At 38.7% G+C, this 14,892-nt stretch overlaps 1 protein-coding gene across 1 annotated transcript in view; it reads left to right on the top strand.

Annotated features, from left to right (window-relative positions):
* The window catches only part of TRPC4AP (transient receptor potential cation channel subfamily C member 4 associated protein), a 76,911-nt gene that overhangs the window by 44,011 nt on the left and 18,008 nt on the right, over window positions 1–14,892 (top strand). The window contains exon 8 of the mRNA XM_082670735.1: window positions 7,670–7,855. Coding sequence (XP_082526861.1) covers window positions 7,670–7,855 — 186 coding nt within the window. The remainder of the gene's footprint in view (window positions 1–7,669; window positions 7,856–14,892) is intronic.

Genomic DNA, 14,892 nt, shown 5'->3' with positions numbered 1-14,892 from the left:
CAAACCCTGCTGTTTTATCAACTAAGTTTATATAATATTCTAAATCCTTTGTCATTTCAACCTTTTTTTATTGAAGTATAGTTGATTTACAATGTTGTGTTAGTTTCTGCTTTCCAGCAAAGTGATTCAGTTATTTATATGTACACATTCTTTTTTTTTTTTTTTTGCGGTATGCGGGCCTCTCACTGTTGTGGCCTCTCCCGTTGTGGAGCACAGGCTCCGGAAGCGCAGGCTCAGCGGCCATGGCTCACGGGCCCAGCCGCTCCACGGCATGTGGGATCTTCCCGGACCGGGGCACGAACCCCGCGTCCCCTGCGTCAGCAGGCGGACTCTCAACCACTGCGCCACCAGGGAAGCCCTACATTCTTTTTTATAGTCTTTTCCATTATGATTTATCACAGGATATTGAATATAGTTCCCTGTGCTATACAGTAGGACCTTGTTGTTTATCCATTCCATATATAATAGTTTGCAACTGCTAATCCCCAACTCCCGAACCATCCCTCTCCCACCGGCCCTCCCCCTTGACTGTTGATTGCATCAACAGTCTTCCCAGCATCTTTGCCAGGAGTAGATTCTATCTCAAGAAGCCCTTTCTTTGTTCATCCATACTCTTCATCTGTTAAAGTTTTATCATAAGATTGCATCAATTCAGTCCCATCTTCAAGCTCCACTTCTAATTCTGTTTCTCTTCCTGTTTCCACCATGTCTGCAGTTACTTCCTCCACTAAAGTCTTGAACCCCTCAAAGTCATCCATGCCATGAGGGTTGGAATGAACTTTGTCCAAATTCCTGTTAATGTTGATACTTTGACCTCTTCCCATGAATCATGAATGTCCCTTATGGCATCTAGAACGGTGAATCCTTTCCAGAAGGTCCTTGTAGGGTTTTTACCCCCATCCTCCTTTCTTGTGACTTTGGGAGTTCTCATTTTACTAAATCATAAAATATACATTTTTAAAAACATGAATTTTATTATAACTAAATTATACCTCAAACCTAGTTTAAGCACGTGCATACACCTACACTGACAAAAGCTAACGTTTGTTAAGCTCCTGTGTGTGGCAAACATTGAGCTAATGCTTTACCTAGGAGTGATTTTGTTTAATCCTCCAAGCAGCCCTGTGAAATAGAGATTAGCATCCCCATTGCACAGCTTGGGAAACTGAGGGTCATACAGTTTCAGTAATGGATACCTGTGTGTGCTGAGGTACTAGTAACTTTCATCTTGTAGTTTCCCCTTTAGAGAATCTATTCTGGCAGGTTAGTTTTATCCTGTTGGTATCGATTACCTTCATGGACCTGTTTGTAAGCTGACAAGTAAAACCACCATTACCCATCATCCTTGGGGAATGAGGTATTCTAGTCAGTTGGGTTTTTAATTAACTGAGGGTTAACCCCAAGCCTAGTTTTCATTGATTTGGGGGATTGAAAAAAGGAAGGCTTTATAAAATGTCAAGGTTCACTTTCATACCTGTGTGGCTAACCCATGAGATTATCTACGTGTGATGTCAGCTTATAGCTTTTGGGATGAAGCTTTATTAAATGTTGTATTTTAGCATATGTTGTTGTACGGGGTCTAGTTCTTCTTGACTCTCTGACCATAATTCCTATCTCCTTGTCCCCCCACCTCACACACATTTTTCTCCAGTCAAATGCCCCAAGGTGAACATAATTAAATTACAAGTGGATGAGAAAGATCTTAGTCCTTAGTGTTGTCTATCTTTAATTGAACTCCAGTACTGAATACTTTTATTTTTTTATTCCTTTAATTAATTTTTATTGGAGTATAGTTGATTTACAGTGTTGTGTTAGTTTCTGCTGTACAGCAAAGTGAATCAGTTATACATATATCCACTTTTTTTTTTTAGATTCTTTTCCCATAAAGGTCATTACAGAGTATTGAGTAGAGTTCCCTGTACTATACAGTAGGTTCTTATTAGTTATCTATTTTATATATACTAGTGTGTATATGTCAATCCCAAGCTCCCAATTTATCCCTCCCCCCATCCCCTTGGTAACCGTAAGTTTATTTTCTACATCTGTGACTCTATTTCTGTTTTGTAAATAAGTTCACTTGTACCATTTTTTTAGATTCCACATGTAAGCGATATCATATGATATTTGTCTTTCTCTGTCTGACTTACTTCACTCAGTATGACAATCTCTAGGTCCATCCATGTCACTGCCAATGGCATTATTTCATTCTTTTGTGTGGCTGAGTAATACTCCATTGTACATATGTACCACATCTTCTTTATCCATCCATCCATTGATGGACATGTAGGTTGCTTCCATGTCCTGGCTGTTGTAAATAGTGCTGCAATGAACATTGGGGTGCATGTGTCTTTTCAAATTATGGTTTTCTCTGGATATATGCCCAGGAGTGGGATTGCTCTATTTTTAGTTTTTTAAGGAAATAGAGGTATGTGTAATAGTCAGCTTTGAATGTCATAACAGGATAGCACAGACTGGGTGGCTTAAACAGCAGAAATCAGTTTCTCACAGTTTTGGAGGCTAGAGGTCCAAGATTAAAGTGCCATCAGCAGTGGTTTTTTGTGAGGCCTCTCTTCCTGGCTTGCAGATGGCCACCTTCTCACCGTGTCCTCATGTGTCCTTTTCTCTGTACATGCACAAAGAGAGCTCTAGTGTCTCTTCCTCTTATGTAAGGACACCAATTCCTATCAGATTAGGGCCCCAGTCTTACGACCTCATTTAATTACCGCCCTAAAGGCTCTGTCTCCAGATATAGTCATATTGTGGATTAAGACTTCAACATATGAATTTCAGGGGGGACACAATTCAATCCATTTTAGTATGGAAAGCTGAAGTGTGTAGGGTGTTGCCGAAAAGTTTTTGTTTTGTTTTTAATAAACTGCAGCTGTGAAATAGTTTTCTTGGCCAGCAAAATGATGTCTTATGCTATCTTCCTGGAGCTTAGATAATAAAAATGTTAGAGAACTTCTTAGGCTTCTCAGAAAGTACCAGTTATCTCTTCTGTTGATTCAGATAAGAACAAATGGATCCATCTGCAGGGAAAACATCACTCATAATGTTAGTCAGATGTAGGTGAAGCCACAGGCCTGGTAATTATCAATTTATAGGTGACACCTATATATGCTGATTTACACAGCATATGAACTAATTCAGAATCATCTCAGAGAGCTGGAAAGCAGAACCTAAACTGCAACAGGAAAATTTACAGGAGTATTTGGGAAATACTAACGTTTTTAACAAATAAGAGGAGAGAAGAGGTCTGCTTTTGCAGAAATTATTGGAAGTTGTGGGTGTTTTAGCTGTCAACCTGTTTAACGTTAACCAGCAGTGCATGTGGTAGCTACTGATAAAGCTGTGAGAAGTACAAAGACCGTACGATGCTGGGGTGCCAGTCCCCTGAGATTGTGTATAAGTTGGTGAATATAATGGGCCAGTGAGTTTTTCCTGGGGAGAGAATCCAAAACTTTCATCAGCTTTTCAAGAGATGAGTGACTAGCAAAAGCTCAGGAATATCTGGGGTGGAAGTCAGTCTCAGAACCCTGAATACTGGGTAGGTTACATCTGAAGGTCTGTGTTTAGTGTGCAGGGTGTGAAGACTAGGTCTTAGGAACTGCCCTGTGAGGAACAGTTAGAGAAACTGGAGCTATTTACCTGGAGAAACGAGGTGTGACTAAAAATCCATCTTTTTGAAATTTTTCAAAATTAGAAATTTTTAGAAATCCAAACTCTTCATTTATTTAGTTTATTTTGGGGGGAAAAATTATAGTTTTTGTTTGTTTGTTTGTTTTAACTTCACAAACTACAGAGGAACAGCAGGTGTACGGTAGAAAGTTTGTTCCCATCCCAGTGGTGACCTATTACCAGTTTTTCATTTGTCTCTCCAGGGATACTCTGTACGTGACCAGTTACGGGGTGGAGGAGGGAAGAAGAGAAGACTGGCTCCTTTCTGTTTGTACTGATGGTGATGTAAAATAAGCACCATTCTGCCCCTGGCGCTTTTCACTTAACTTTGTCTTGCAAAGCATCCGTTCCAGTACATACAGAATTATCTGATTCCTTTTTACAACTGGATAGTATTCTAGTATATGGGCGTAGCATAATTTATTTAACCAGTCCCCTGGTGATGGAAATTTGGTTTACCTCAAGTCTTTTTTCCTACAAATAACAGCCTTGTGTATGGGGTTTAATGTGCTGGATATTTGCCTTTTAAACTTTGATAGTTATTAACAGATTTACCTTCCATAGAAATTACTAGTTCATCTTTCCACCCTGTATACCCTTCCCAGTACAGGGCCTTTTTCAACTTCTTGATATTTGTCAAACTTGATAAGGAAAAAAATGGTATCTCAAAAAAAAATATCTCAGTATGTTTTTTTTTAATTGAGGTGAAAGTCACATTAAAAAAATCAACCATTTAATTCAGTGATTTATAGTACATGCACAATTTGTGCAGCCACCATCTAGTTCCAAAACATTTTCATCACCCCAAAAGGAAACCCTGTACACATTCAGCAGTTATTCTTCATTACCCCCAACCCCTGGCAACCATCTGCTTTCTGTTGGTGGATTTATCTATTCTGGGTATTTCATATAAATGAAATTTAAAAATGTGATCTTTTGTATCACATATCATACCTCTTTCACTTATCGTGATGTTTTTGAGGTTCATCAGTGCTGTTGCATGTCAGTATTTCATTCTTTTTTATGGCTGAATAATCTTTGTGTGTACATACCAATTTGTGAAATGTGTACATACCAATTTGTGAAACACTGATGGACATTTGGGTTATTTCCACCTTTTGACTGTTGTGAATAGTGCTTCTCTGAACACATGCATACACAGGTATTTGTTTGAGCACCTGTTTTCACTTCTTTTGGGTGTGAACTTAGGATGGAATTGCTAGGCCATGTGGTAATTCTATATTTAACTTTTTGAGGAGAAGTTAATTTCAGTGTAGTTCAGTGTAGTGGTTTTTTTTTTTTAAGATTGTTTTGATTTGGACCATTTTTAAAGTCTTTATTGAACTTGTTACAGTATTGCTTCTGTATTATGTTTTGGTTTTTTGGCCATGAGGCATGTGGGATCCCAACTCCCCGACCAGGGATTGAACCCACAGCCCCTGCATTGGAAGGCATAGTCCCAACCACTGGACCACCAGGGAGGTCCCTCAGTGTAGTTTAATTCACCTTTTTTTATTAATGCAGTCACACATTATTTTATAGTCACTCGCTAATTTATAGCGAATGGAGAGGGGGCTAAGATGATTTGCCAAGCTCTGTGCTGGCACTAAATTCATATGACTTCATATAATCCTCCTAACTACTTTGTTTTTATTTATTTTATTTTTAAAGAATTTTCTTTAATGTTGTATTCTTTTAAGGTTTACTTTAAAATTTTTTATTATGGGAAACTTCACACATATAAAAGCAGAGACATATATATGACAGTGTAATGATCCCTATTTACCTACTACCTACCTTCAACAGTTATCAACTGATGGCCTGTCTTTTTTTTTTTTTTTGCGGTACGCGGGCCTCTAACTGTTGTGGCCTCTCCTGTTGCGGAGCACAGGCTCTGGACGTGCAGGCTCAGCGGCCATGGCTTACGGGCCTAGCTGCTCCGCAGCATGTGGGATCTTCCCGGACCAGCGGCGTTCGAACCTGTGTTCTCTGCATCGGCAGGCGGATTCTCAACCACTGCACCACCAGGGAAGCCCCTGCTGGCCTGTCTTTATCTCTACCCTCATTTACTCCTACCGTCCTCACTTTGGATTATTTTGAAGCATATCCCAGACATTGTAAGATTTCACTTGCATACATTTCAGTGTTTCTATAAGATAATTATTCTTTAAACCATATTGTACACTCCCAAATTAATATCTTGATATTTTGAAATATCTAGTTATTTATTAATTTTTGATTCAATGATACATTTACATGATTTAGAAAATCTACAAATTCAAAAAGTTGTTCACTGAAAAGTACCCCTCCCACTGTATTCCCAGTGGCGTTATTCTCTTTGCCTTTGGCAAACCAGTTTTCTATCCTTAAGAAGATTTAATGCATACACAAGCAAATACGTACAGGCGTTAGCTTTATTTTAAAGAAGGTTAAATTTTGGAGCCAAGATTTGAACCTGGATTCCCTGCCTTCAAAGTTTATTATGTTCTTTATGCTGACCAGAATTTCTGTCTTACTCATCATTGTCAGTAAAATGTGACTGGTGCAAATAGGAGCCGGGTAATTATTCAGTTTCTTTCTTTACCTTAAAAAAATAGAAAGAAAGAAAGAAAAGGCTTATCTTTTTCTTCCTGCTAGTATGTGTGTGTTATAGGAAAATCAAACCATAGTTAAGTAGTTTTTGTTTGTTTGTTTGTTTTTTGCGGTATGCAGGCCTCTCACTGTTGTGGCCTCTCCTGTTGCGGAGCACAGGCTCCGGACGCGCAGGCTCAGCGGCCATGGCTCACGAGCCTAGCCGCTCCGTGGCATGTGGGATCTTCCCGGACTGGGGCATGAACCCATGTCCCCTGCATCGGCAGGCAGACTCTCAACCACTGCGCCACCAGGGAAGCCCCAGTTAAGTAGTTTTAAAAGAAGCATTTATATCCTCTCCTACTCAGGAACAGCCACAGTGAATACCTTGGTATATATCCTTCTGTTCTTTATCTGTGTATATGTATATTACGTGCATATTTTAAAGAAGAAAACTTTAAAAATTTTAAAGAAAATGGGCTTAAGCCAATACTGTTTAGTAATTTACTTCCTTGGGGCTTCCCTGGTGGCACAGTGGTTAAGAATCCGCCTGCCAGTGCAGGGGGCACAGATTCGATCCCTAGTCTGGGAAGATCCCTCATGCCGCGGAGCAGCTAAGCCCATACGCCACAACTACTGAGCCTGCACTCTAGAGCCTGCAAGCCACAACTGCTGAGCCCGTGTGCCACAACTACTGAATGAAACCCACGCGCCTAGAGCTCATGCTCCACAACTACAACAAGAGAAGCCACCGCAATGAGAAGCCCGCGCACTGCAAGGAAGAGTAGCCCTTGCTCACCACAACTAGAGAGAGCCCACACACAGCAACGAAGACCCAACGCAGCCAAAAAATAAATAAATAAATAAATTTTTATAAAAATCACTAAAATAATAATAATAATTTACTTCCTTAACAAGTAAATTCAAACATCTTTCTGGAGTTGCTGTATAAAGATGTGTGTGTCATTGTTCTTAGTGTCTGTGTGTTGTATTCCACTGCATGGATGTATCATTTAATCAGTATGCTATTAATGAACATATAGTTATCTCTACCTTTTTGCTGTTATAGAAACCACACCAATGAACCTCTCTATACAGATATCTATGTATATATAATTAGTTATTTCTTTATGGTAATTCCCCAGAAATGGACCTCCTACCTCAGAGACACACAGATTTACGGCGTAAAGGTTATTCTAGTTTATATTCCCACCAGTAGATATGAGTCTGTTTCCCTGCACCTGCTAAAATTGAATTTGTTTTTATAACTTTATTACTGTTTTACCTTGGGTTGGCATTTCATTTTAAAGGGAAGCTCTGACTAACTGCTGTCAGATTAAGGTGAGAAGCTGGTTGTTTGTTGAGTGCTTTAGAGCTGGTCTCTGTTTTGACATTTCCTCTTTTGTTCTTTCCTCGACAGCGGCCCTTCTCAGCATCCCTGGCTTTGTCGAGCGGCTTTGCAAGCTGGCAACTCGAAAGGTGTCAGAGTCAACGGGCACAGCCAGCTTCCTTCAGGAGTTGGAGGAGTGGTACACCTGGCTAGACAATGCTTTGGTGCTAGATGCCCTGATGCGAGTGGCTAATGAGGAATCCGAGCACAATCAAGGTACTCGGGATGGGTCTCCTGAGAGGTGGGGAGCATTCCTTTGGGTTCCTAGAGCCATTCTTGAACTCTTTTCCAAGCAGAATAAGTTGAAATTTGCTCAAAGTAGAATTTCCCTCAGGGCAGTCCTGGATCATGATGGTTAAGACTTTTGATAGCCAGTGACAGAACCTCTTTGAGCTCCCTTAAAGCAGACCTGATTTCAGGGACAGGGGCTTTGTTGCAGAACCCAAGAAATCAACTGGAAACATTACTGGAGCATTTCTAGGAACCCAGAGGGTTCTTTCTCTGTTTCCACTTCTTTCTACATGTTTCTTTAGTCTTATCTTTCCTCCGTTCTGACAAGTAGACTGCCTAGTAAATGTGTGTACTCCTAGTCTCAGCTCCAGCTCCTTGGTGAACCACGGTGGCCTGTTTTGGGTGAGGTGCTCAACCCAAAGCATTTGACTCTGGGGTCAAATTGTACAAAGCCAGGAATTCCCACTGGAATCATGCAGATAAAAGTGAAGGGAGGAGTTTCGTTCCTGGGATGGCAGTGTGTGGAGCTCCGTGGACCTGCTTGGTCAGTGAAACTAAACAAACCCTGTATACAACAGCAGCAACAACAAACATCCACGTGAAGTCTGTGGAAGTTGTTCTCAGAGTGTACAGCAAGTGGGGAAGCATTTCTTCTAGAAAATCGACTAAAATTTAGTGAGAACATTGAGAGCCTATGACACTAGAGTTTCTGCTTGATGCAGGTTCCACTCTGGACAGGTGTGGCCTAAAAGACAGGGCTCCCTCAGCTTCCAAACAAGGAATACAGAATCTCACTGGAAGAGGCAGGCTACCAGTTTTTCTCATCCCTTCCAGCTCCGAGTGGAGGAGGCTAAATTCTTGATGAATATAGCCAAGAGGGCAGGGGCTCCTTTTTTTCTCCCTCCCCTCCCCTCCCCTCCCTCCCTCCCTCCCTCCCTCCATCCCTTTTCTCAACTTTCTTGAGATATAATCAACACATAATATTGCGTAAGTTTGAATTGTACAATGTGTTGATTTTATACATTTATATATTGTAGAATGATTACCACTGTAGCAGTAGCTAACACCTCTATCCCATCACGTAATTACCATTTCTTTTTTTCTGGTGAGAATATTTAAGATCTGTTCTCTTAGCAACATTCAATTATATGATATAGTATTATTGGCTATAATAACCATCCTATACACTGGATACTCAGAATTTGTTAATCTTATAACTGGAAGTTTGTGTTCTTTGACCAGTAACTCCCCATTTCTCCCCACCCCACCCCACCACTAGTAACCACCACTAGCTGTTTCTCTGAGCTTTTTTAGATTCTACATTAAATGATATCATACAGTATTTGTCTTTCTCTGACTTATTTGATTTAGCATAATGCCAGGGGCTCCTTCCCTCCACCCACCTCAATACTGTACTCATAGGACAGAAGCTCTACCCAGGCCCAGTAGGCCAAGAATTCTATGGCCCTTATTGCCCTTGCCCCAGCTCTCTTGTAGGACAGAGGTTCTACTATGTAGGGAGAGGCAAGCTGAGGAGGCTATAGAGGCTACCTATCCTGCTCAGAGTAATAGCACTGAGATTTTGCCAGGGGGAGAGGTAATAGGTAAGAACAGAATGTTGGGAAGTTTGAGCTCAAGGTCATTCTCAGAAACAGTGTAGATTTTGGTGGTAAGAAAATAAAAGGAGCTCTTTTTAATTGAGAACAAAAAGCCAAACCGTATGCCAGCTAGTTCACCAGAGAGAACCAAGGAAAGAGGTGGCTAAGAAGAACTTAAAGCTGAGGTCAAAACAAACCTCAGTCTCAAAAACTACCCCTGCCTGAATTTAATTGAATCAGACTTTGGAGCAATTTATGCCTCAAGGCATTGTCAGAAACAGTAGAGCATTCAGCCAGCAGTTAGTGGAGCCTGACAACTGAGTTTCATACTAGATGAGGCAGAAAGTTTAACAGAGATATCAAGGAAAGAGCCAGACAAAGAGAGCCCTGCTAAAACACTGTCATCCAGGGACACATGCCCAAGGCTGCGCTCTCTGCCAAATGGCCTCATCAGTCCTCAGAGAAATAGACTTTACTGAAATAGGCTAGCCAGGGCATTAAAACAAATAAACAAGAAAACAACCACAAGCCCTGAAAGAAGAAAGAGGGAAGAGTATCAAGAGTTGCTACAGTATTTACTTAAAATGTCCAGTTTTTAACAAAAATCGAGACATGCAAAGAAACAGGAAAGTATGACCAAAACGCAGGAGAAAGCAGGCAACAGAAATTGCCTGTGAGAGAGCCCACATACCAGAATTAACAAAGACTTCAAAGCAGCCATTATAAATATGGTCAAAGAACTAAAGGAAACTATCCTCAAAGAAGCAGTGATGACAATGTGTCATCAAATAGAGAATATTAATAATGAGATAAGAGATATAAAAAGCCAAATGGAAGTTCCAGAGATGAAAAATACAATAACTGGAATGAAAAGTTCACTGAGAGGAGAAAGGAACAGAAAAAAATAGAAATTAATAGCTGAAAACTTCCCAAATATGATTAATGTACACATCTGAGAAGTTCAAAGAACTGCAAGTAGAATAAACTCAAAAGATTTACACCCATTCACATCATAATGAAAATGCTGACAGAGAAAATCTGGAAAGTAGCAAGGGAAAAATGACTCATCATGTTCAAGAGTATCCCAGTAAGATTATCAGCTTACTTCTCATCAGAAATGATAGAGGCCAGAAGGGAGTGGGGTGACATATTCAAAGTGCTGGGAAAAAACTCAGCCAAGAATTGCATCCAATAAAACCTTCTTTCAAAAATGAAGGTGAAATAAACAGCTTTCTAGATAAACAATAACTTAGGGAATTCACTACTAGCAGACCTGTCTTAGGAGAAATACTGGCTGAAAGCAAGTTACCTCAGCCAGTAATTCAAATTCACACAGCAAAAAAACGGAGGATCGGTGAAGGTAATTGTATAATAATAAAAGACAATATATGTGCATCTTTCTTCTCCTTAACTAATTTCAAAAGCAGTTGTATAAAACTATGTGTTTATAGTTACATTGTTGAACCTATAACATATAGAAATGTAATATATTTGACAATAACAGGTCAAAGAAGGTGGGTGGACCCAAAGTTGTAGTGGAGTAAGGAAATTGGACAAGGTGGTAACTCGAATTGACAGGAATCAGTGAAGAAAATCAAAATGGTAAATAAGAGGGTCACTATAGCAGACTCTGTAAATATTTACTTGCTCTCCTTTCTTTTCTCAGCTGCTTTAATGGACATAAAATTTTATAAAGTAATAATTATAACAGTGTATTGTGTAACAATGTATACAGTGTATTGTCCAGTATATTGTATTGTTTGGCTTTTAGCATATGTAGATGTAGTATGCATAATAATAGCACAAAAAGGGGGAAGAGGGAGCTCTGGGAGCCCTGGAATTACGTTAATTTATATCTGAAAAAGTCTGTCAAGTTAAGATGTATATGGCAGGCAAGCCTTGTAGCAACTGCTAAGAAAGTAACTTTAGAAATATAGTGAGAAACTCATTAAAGGAATTACAGTGTTATACTAGAAAATATTTACTTAATGCAAAAGAAAGTGTTAAAGGAAAACTAAAGGGGGCTTCCCTGGTGGCGCAGTGGTTGAGAGTCCACCTGCCGATGCAGGGGACGCAGGTTTGTGCCCCGGTCCGGGAAGATCCCACATGCCATAGAGCGGCTGGGCCCGTGAGCCATGGCTGCTGAGCCTGTGCATCCGGAGCCTGTGCTCCACAACGGGAGAGGCCACAACAGGGAGAGGCCTGCGTACTGCAAAAAAAAAAAAAAAAAAAAAAACCTAGAGGAATTTTAAAAAGTGAGCTATATAGAAGACAAAAAGTAAAAGGCAGAAGTAAATCCAACTTTGTCAGTAATAACATTAAATGTGAATGGATTAAATAATTCATTCAAAAAACAGATTGTCATGTTGGATTTTTTAAAAAAGATCCAATTATTTACAGCCTACAGGATACACATTTTCTATTCAAAGATAGAAATAGGTTGAAAGTAAATGACAGAAGAAGATGTATCATGCAAAGGACAACCATAAGAAAACTGTAGTGGCTACTAAGAGTACTAAGAGTGACTTTAAAACAAAAATGTTATCAGAGATTTAAAAAATAGATTTTATAATAATATAAAAGGGTGAATCTATCAAGATATAACAGCGTGTGTATCTAACAACAGAGCCAAAAATAAGTAAATGAAGCAAACCCAACAGATTCAAAGAGAGAAATAGGCAGTTCAACATAATAGTTGGAGACTTTAATAACCCATTTTCAATAGTGGACAACTATATAGAGGATCAGCAAGGAAATAGAAGACTTGAGCCACACTGTAAGCCAACTAGACTAAACTGATATATATATAGAACACTGCACCCAACAACTGTAGAGAACATATTCTTCTCAAGTACACATGGAATGTTCTCCAGGATGGACCATATGCTAGACCTTAAAAAAAAAAAGAACAACTCAGGAAAGTTAAAAGGATTAAAATTGTACAAAGTAAGTACTCCAATCGCAAGGGAGAGATATTAGAAATTAATAGCAGAAAGAAATTTGGGAAATTCACAGATGTATGGAAATTAAGCAGTACACTTGTAAATAACTGATGGTTCAAAGATAAAATCACAAAGGAAACTAGAAGATATTTTGAGATGAATGAAAATGAAAGCACAACATACCAAACTTATGGAATGCAGCTAAAGGATGCTTATAAATTTATAGCTGTAAATGCCTACGTTTAAAAAGAGCTCAAAAAATAACCTAACTTACCGCCTTAAATCATTGAAAAAAGAAGAGCAAACTATATTCCCAAAGCAAACAGAAGAAATAATAGGATTGGACTGGAAATTAATGAAATAGAGAATAGAAAAACAATAGAGAAAATCCACAAAACCAAAAGCTGGTGCTTTGAAAAGGTCAACAAAATTGACAAACCTTTAGCTACACTGACCAAGCAAAAAAGGGACAAGTTCAAATTACTAAAATCAGGAATGAAAGAGGGTATATTATAACCAACCTTACAAATATTTTTAAAAAGGACTCTGAGAGAATACTGTAAACAACTGTATGCCAATAAATTAGATAACCTGGATGAAATGGAAGAATTATAAGAAAGATACAAACTCCTGCAACTGACTCAAGAAGAAATAGAAAAACTGAACAGACCTATAACAAGAGATTACATTAGTGATGAAAAACTACCCCAAAGACAAACCCTGGCCCAAAAGGCTTCACTGGTTAATTCTACCAACCATTTAAAGAAGTAACACCAGTACATCACAGACTTCCATAAAATAGAAGAGGAAAGAACTTTGCTTAACTCATTCTATGAAGCCATATTACCCTGATACCAAAACGAGACCAAAAGAAAAAAAGACATCACAAGGAAATTACAGACTAATGTGTCTTACAAGTATAGATGCAAAACAGCTCAACAAAATACTAGCAAACAAAGTACAGCAGCAAAAACGGATTATATACCTGATCAAGTGTATATACATAATTAAGTGGGATTTATGCAAGGTTGGCTCAGTATATGAAAATCAATTTAATATAGCATATCAATAGAACAAAGGACAAAAACTATATGATTATCAATAGATGCAAAAAAAGCATTTGATAAAATCCATCTTCATGATAAAAACATTTAAACTCGGAATAGAAGGGAATTCCTCAACCTGTTAAAAAGCATCTACAGAAAACCCACAACCAACATTATACGTGACAGCTGAAGACTGAAAAGCTTTTCCCTCACTAAGATCAGAACAAGACAAAGATATCTGCTCTTACCACTTGTATTCAACATTGTACTGGAGGTTCTGGCTAGGTAGTTAGGCAAGAAAAAGAAATAAAAGGCATCCACATTAGGAAGAAGTAAAACTATCTCTAGTCACAGATGATGTGATCTTTTATATAGAAAAACCTAAGGATCCACTGAAACACCGCTAAACCAATAAACAAGTTCATTCAACACAGTTTCAGGATGGAAGATCAGTATACAAAAATCACTTGTATTTCTACACAGTAGCAATGAACAGACCAAAAATGAACTTAAAACAATTTCATTTAATGGAGCATCAAAAAAGAATAAAATACTTAGTGATAAATTTAGCAAAGAAATATAAAACTTATACTCTGAATTCAAAGTGCAAAACGTCACTGTTACTGAAAGAAAGAAAACCTAAATGAATGTAAAGACAGCTTATGTTCATGAATCAGAAGAGTCAGTATTGTTAAAGTAGCAATATTTCACACCTTGATCTGCAGATCTATCTACAGATTCAACATGGTCCCTATCACAATCCCCTCTGGCTTTTTTGCAGAAATGGACTAGCTGGTCCTAAAATTCATTTGGAAATGCAAGGGGCCCAAAATAGCCAGGACAATCTTGAAGAAGAAGAACAAACATGGAGGACTTACATTTCCTAATTTTTCAACTTAGTACAAAGCTGTAGTAATCAAGACAGTGTGCTACTGGCATAAAGAGAGACATATACAATGAAATAGAATTGAGAGTTCAAAAATAAATGCTCACTTATGTGGTCGGTTGATTTTCAGCAAGAGTGCCAAGACCATTCAGTTGGGGAAACAATAGTCTTTTCCACAAATGGTACTGGGACCATTAGCCGTACACATGCAAAAGAATGAAGTGGACCCCCCTACCTCACATATATAAAAATGAACTCAAAAGGATCAAAGACCTAAATGTAAGAGCTAATCCTATAAAACGCTTAGAAGAAAACAGGGATAAATCTTTATGACTTTGGATTTGGTGGTGGTTTCTTAGATGACACTAAAGCACAGGCAGCCAAATGAAAAATAGGTAAATTGGACTTCATTAAAATTAAAACCTTTCGTGCTTCAAAAAACACCATCAAGAAAGTGAAAAGCCGGAATGGGAGAACATTTTTGGAGGGTGGAGAACATTTTTGCCAACCATATATCTAATAAGGTACTTGTATCTAGGAGGTATAAAGA

The sequence above is a fragment of the Grampus griseus genome (assembly GCF_964374135.1).
Source record: "Grampus griseus genome assembly, chromosome: 14".
NCBI lineage: Eukaryota > Metazoa > Chordata > Mammalia > Artiodactyla > Delphinidae > Grampus > Grampus griseus.
Note: the sequence above shows the minus strand (reverse complement) of the source record. Positions and strands in the feature narration are given on the sequence as shown.